General features: G+C 37.6%; 1 protein-coding gene across 1 annotated transcript; it reads left to right on the top strand.

The window, feature by feature from the left end:
• The first annotated feature begins 1,351 nt into the window (after positions 1-1,351).
• Positions 1,352-3,337, top strand: LOC119898336 (urokinase plasminogen activator surface receptor-like). The gene is made up of 5 exons (XM_038712548.1): positions 1,352-1,505; positions 1,884-2,003; positions 2,084-2,230; positions 2,527-2,634; positions 2,766-3,337. The coding sequence occupies exons 1-5, from the start codon at positions 1,460-1,462 to the stop codon at positions 2,966-2,968; spliced, it is 624 nt and encodes a 207-aa protein (XP_038568476.1). The 5' UTR covers positions 1,352-1,459; the 3' UTR covers positions 2,969-3,337.
• The last annotated feature ends 1,227 nt before the right edge of the window (positions 3,338-4,564 follow it).

Genomic DNA, 4,564 nt, shown 5'->3' with positions numbered 1-4,564 from the left:
CTATGCTACTATACATAAATTAAAGTAAAACAGGCTTAAATATATGTCTTGACCATATCTGTGCAAATGAGTGTAGAAGGATGTGCATTGTGCATAGACATGTGGCTGGAGAGGAAGGACAGAGAGACAGACTGTGGCGTGTGTTCCATGTGTCCAAGAGTTCCTTTTTTTACTCAACTAGGCTTGTTCGCCTGGTTATTTTTCTACTTTTCTATTTATTTATTTATAAGGACAGCCCACATTAATCAACATTAATGTAAATGAGCCAGTGTTAGTCTACTGGCTCATTTTCAACTGCAGTCCTTCGGCAAGATGTTTTGAAACCTTAAAAATGATAAAATATACAGTATACAGAAAGTACATCCAGACACTATAAAAACAAGAACAATAAAATAGAACAATTCTCACAACATAAAAACACATGAAACATCCAGAAACATCAGTACAGTTATGGCAGACACCCTTTAGACACAGCTAGCCATGCAAATAACACAAAGCAACAACACACAACCTACTTTTGTTACATGCAAACAAAAGTACAATAAACAGTACATATAAAATAAAATACACTATACTGACAACCTGAAGTATTTTTGGTTTACACCACAGCACATAAAACTCTTGTTTCATGAATACAGAGAAGTAAAAGTTGTACTGTAAGAATGCATCTAATAATGCTGGTAAGAATTATTTCACCATGCATGGAAGTCACCACAGTTACCTCTATGCGAGTGGCAAACATGGTCAGTATCTGCAATGGTGCAGTCAGTTGATAAAAAAATTGAAATCACTCCAAAAATAGAAATAGGCTGCTGACTGATAACTTGTTTCAGAAAACATTTAGGCCTCCAATTTTTAAACAGCCTAATGTTAAAGAGAAGGGCATCTATCTAACTATCCATTAATATATCTACCTATTGATCTGTCTTTACATTCTGTCTTCCCTCCTTTCATGTCTCCTGAGCTACGAACACATTCCTCATGCACAGATGTTTGATGACTGTTTTTATCTTTGTGTGTGGGCATACTGGGTGGATCCTGGCTGTTCAGCATGAGATATATTTTCCTCAATGTGTGAACACCACATGTAAAACCTGTGTGAACGTATTCATCATTTTGTATTTTACTGCTCCTGCAATAAGTTTGTCTTTCTATGTACATATATGTGTATGTATATATGTTTACGCATAATTTTCCATCGGGCTGTCTCTGTGTTTTAGCTCTTACAGCTACGGCTAGATACCTCACAGTGCACTACTGTTCAGAACTGCTAAAACGGTGCTTATTTAAAAAACTAAACTAAGAACTTTAAAAATCATAAATTCAAAGATTCAAAATGTGTCACTAGTGAAGGAGGAATGAAGGAGTGGTCTGAGGATGAAGGCAACGCCTTCTTAGGAGAGTTTCTTATAGCCCTGACAGATCAAACTAACACTCAGTTGAATCCCATCATCACAAAATGCATCTCCTTACTCTGATCTTTGGAATTGTGCTTCTCCCTAAAAGTAAGTTTTTGATCTGTTTTTTTAACTATTTAATCTTAAGGAAAAGATGGATTGTAGTTTTCAATTAATATATTTGCACTAACACATGCTACAGACACGGGTCATTTAAGGTTGCATGTTAACATCCCACGTTTCATTTTGCTGCTATTCCTCTTTGTTTGGTAAATTTTCTATTATGTTGTAGTTGGAAAATAAACAACAAAAAATTCTCTAACACGTTAGAACTGCTCTTGAAATCCATTCCTACTGTATAATCATTTCATTTGAGCTGTGCTTAAAATTTTGATGAATTTACTTTAGAGTAAAGTTGTTAAACTTATTTTATCCCAAAAAGAAAAGGTGGTGTTTTTGACTTATCTGAGTTTTGTGTTTCATCAGCCTACACCCTGACATGTTATCAGTGTGTACCGGGAAGCTCAGGGACCTGCACAGGCACCACAAAACAATGCCCTTTAAGGGCTCATCAGTGTCGCGCAGCAAGAATCACTTCATATATAGGTAAGGTATCTTGTAGTGCATTGTTTTAATTGTAACATCTTTGCATGGCCCAGTTTACAAAGGTTACTCTTTTGTTGCAGGTGATTCAAAACTTGCTGATGTCAACATAAAAACTTGTGCTTTGGATGAACAGTGTCTTGAGGGTGCAGTCAACTTTGGTATCACCAGAACTGTAATTACCAGCAAGTGTTGCGCCACCAACCTCTGTAACTCCGAGCCTGCCGCGGGTAACTTTGTTCTTATTTTCTTAACTTATTTTCTATTGGTGTGTGTGTGTGTGTGTGTGTGTGTGTGAGAGTGTATACCACAGTCCATATCACAACTTGAGACAATATGTTTGGGGCAGATATTGTTAGAGAAACGTGATGAGCCAGTACGAGGAATATTCACAGCTCTTTTCATTTTGTATATCTGATCATTTAAAAGCTGCTAACTGCTCTAAAGAGGTGGCTTCAAAAAAGATCTTTGCTGTCACCCCTCTATTTCCCTAAACAACATAAACAATGTATGTTCTATGTTACAGAACCCAGTTTAGCCAGTGACAATGGTTTAAAGTGCCACCGCTGCGATGGTCAAAAGTGCTCAACTCTAAACTGCAAAGGGAATGAGGACCACTGCATCTCAGCAGCAGGTAACAGGCCTATAGCATTAAATGTCTGCCTCAGTTTCACATATTTTCTCAGCTCAGAGGGATGTTTAGTGATTCTAGTGTATGTATTAAAACTTAAAGCTCACACACTAACACTATTTTCATTCTCTCAGTGAACTTACGGGGTGAAAAGAAGATCATGAAGGGCTGTGCCTCCGAGAAGATGTGCTCAGATACGGCAAATGCACAGATTGCAGGAGCCATTCCAGGAGAAACTAGCTGCTGTCAGGGTGACTTCTGCAACAGTGCCAGCAGCAAAAGTGCTGGCCTTCTGCTCCTGGTGGCACCGTTGTTCTCTTTGGTAATGTTATCTTAACTGGAGGAGACGGAAGCATCACTGCTCAGTTTTTAGCTCTCATCGCCGCATAGCCTCTTAGTGCTCCCACCTATTTTTTCTCCTTTCAAGTGACGAGTGGGAAAGTAGAAAGTTTAGCATTTTCCTTTGTCTCCTGCCTCATACAGATTTAACCTGCTTATTTTTAATATGCTTTATTTTTTGCTTGTTGTCTATAATGATAGTAGTGATTGTCTTGCAAAGAATAGTTGTCAACAACAACTCTTCTTTCTAAAGTAAAACAAGGAGAATGTAAAAACATGTTCATGCACAAATCTTTCCCGAGTGCTATTATTAACCTGAAACCTATTTTCAATGGAATTTTGATGAAAATAAATACATTTCTTAAAATCCTTTTAATATTTTTCTGTGTTCTTAATCCTTTCTCAGTCTTATTTAAACATTGAAATAACAAAATGTAGTGACATTTGCATCATATAACAAGTAAGGATAGTATGTTTTAAAGTTGGTTCATGGAATAGTTAACAACAAAGCATTGTGCACAAGAAACAGTAAGTATAAGTGTGCCAGAATTACAGAAGTAAAAGCTGTGACAGAAACCTGCCAGATAACAAGAGCCACCAGAGATTTGGTTTAGTGTTTTACTTACAACTTAGAATTTTTATATTTAGCAATCGTTTGTTTGTTCATTTGATTGTAACCCACGTACGATTTAAGGCTTTTAACCAAAGTAGTAACTATAGTAGTATAGATATTTTAATGAATCAAACAAGGAAACACATTCTCACTCCCAACTCGTTACATATGGACGCTTGGTCAAGACCCCTTGGCTTCACTTTTTAATGACCTGGTTGCCCCTTTAGTGTTGTTTTTTGACACGCACACCTCCATGATCAAGTTAGCGATAATAATTATGCTTCTGGCCCACCCATCCACCCCAACAACCTCAACCAACTGCTTACTCTGACTTTTCTGTTATATATGCTACACCTATCTTTACCATTCACAAATGACACTACAGGGCTTCCCCCAGTGTGTTACAACCTGACACCAAGACCTGCTTACATATGTGGCGACTTCAGAGTGAGAACTGGTTGAACAAGGACAACACATACCAGTAGCGGAGTCAGGCTTTTTGAGGTGCAGGGCTGAAAAATGTTGTGGCAGTACACAGAATGGTGCTGTACTGCATTTTCGCCACCAGAAGGGCACCACAGAGTGCATCTACTTCTCAAGTGATTAGAAGGAAATAATAAATTAGGAGTTGTATGTGTTCACCAAAGAAAGCAGAATCAACAGAGAGAAAATTAGAGAAAAGCATATTCAGTATGTTTATTCACTGTAACAGGTGCAAAAATTCACTTAAGTATACCTTCTTTAAATTAAATAAATAAAGCTTACATGCATGACCAACATCACTTCCCACAATACACAGAGATACAGGTAATGTGCAATATGTGTATGAATGTAAAATAGATACACATACAGGACACGATTGCTTATATACTATTAAATTGTTAAATTGTTTGGTAGTCCATCATTACGCCAAAATGCTGGCTTGCTGCGCTGTATGAAAGGTACAGAGACGGAAAGGGGGGTCCGATTTGATCTGCCTCT

This window comes from Micropterus salmoides, unplaced genomic scaffold (assembly GCF_014851395.1).
Source record: "Micropterus salmoides isolate LMB-PRFRI ecotype aquatic unplaced genomic scaffold, ASM1485139v1 Ms_hic_scaffold_11, whole genome shotgun sequence".
NCBI classification, from domain to species: Eukaryota; Metazoa; Chordata; class Actinopteri; order Centrarchiformes; family Centrarchidae; genus Micropterus; species Micropterus salmoides.
This window is presented reverse-complemented; position numbering and strand designations above follow the sequence as displayed.

Excerpts from the sequence above, each read along its gene's own strand:
- LOC119898336 (XM_038712548.1), top strand. The coding sequence starts at position 1,460 with ATGCATCTCCTTACTCTGATCTTTGGAATTGTGCTTCTCCCTAAAA. Across the intron at positions 2,004-2,083 it reads AAGAATCACTTCATATATAG|GTGATTCAAAACTTGCTGAT; the intron begins GTAAGGTATCTT and ends CTTTTGTTGCAG. Across the intron at positions 2,231-2,526 it reads TAACTCCGAGCCTGCCGCGG|AACCCAGTTTAGCCAGTGAC; the intron begins GTAACTTTGTTC and ends TCTATGTTACAG.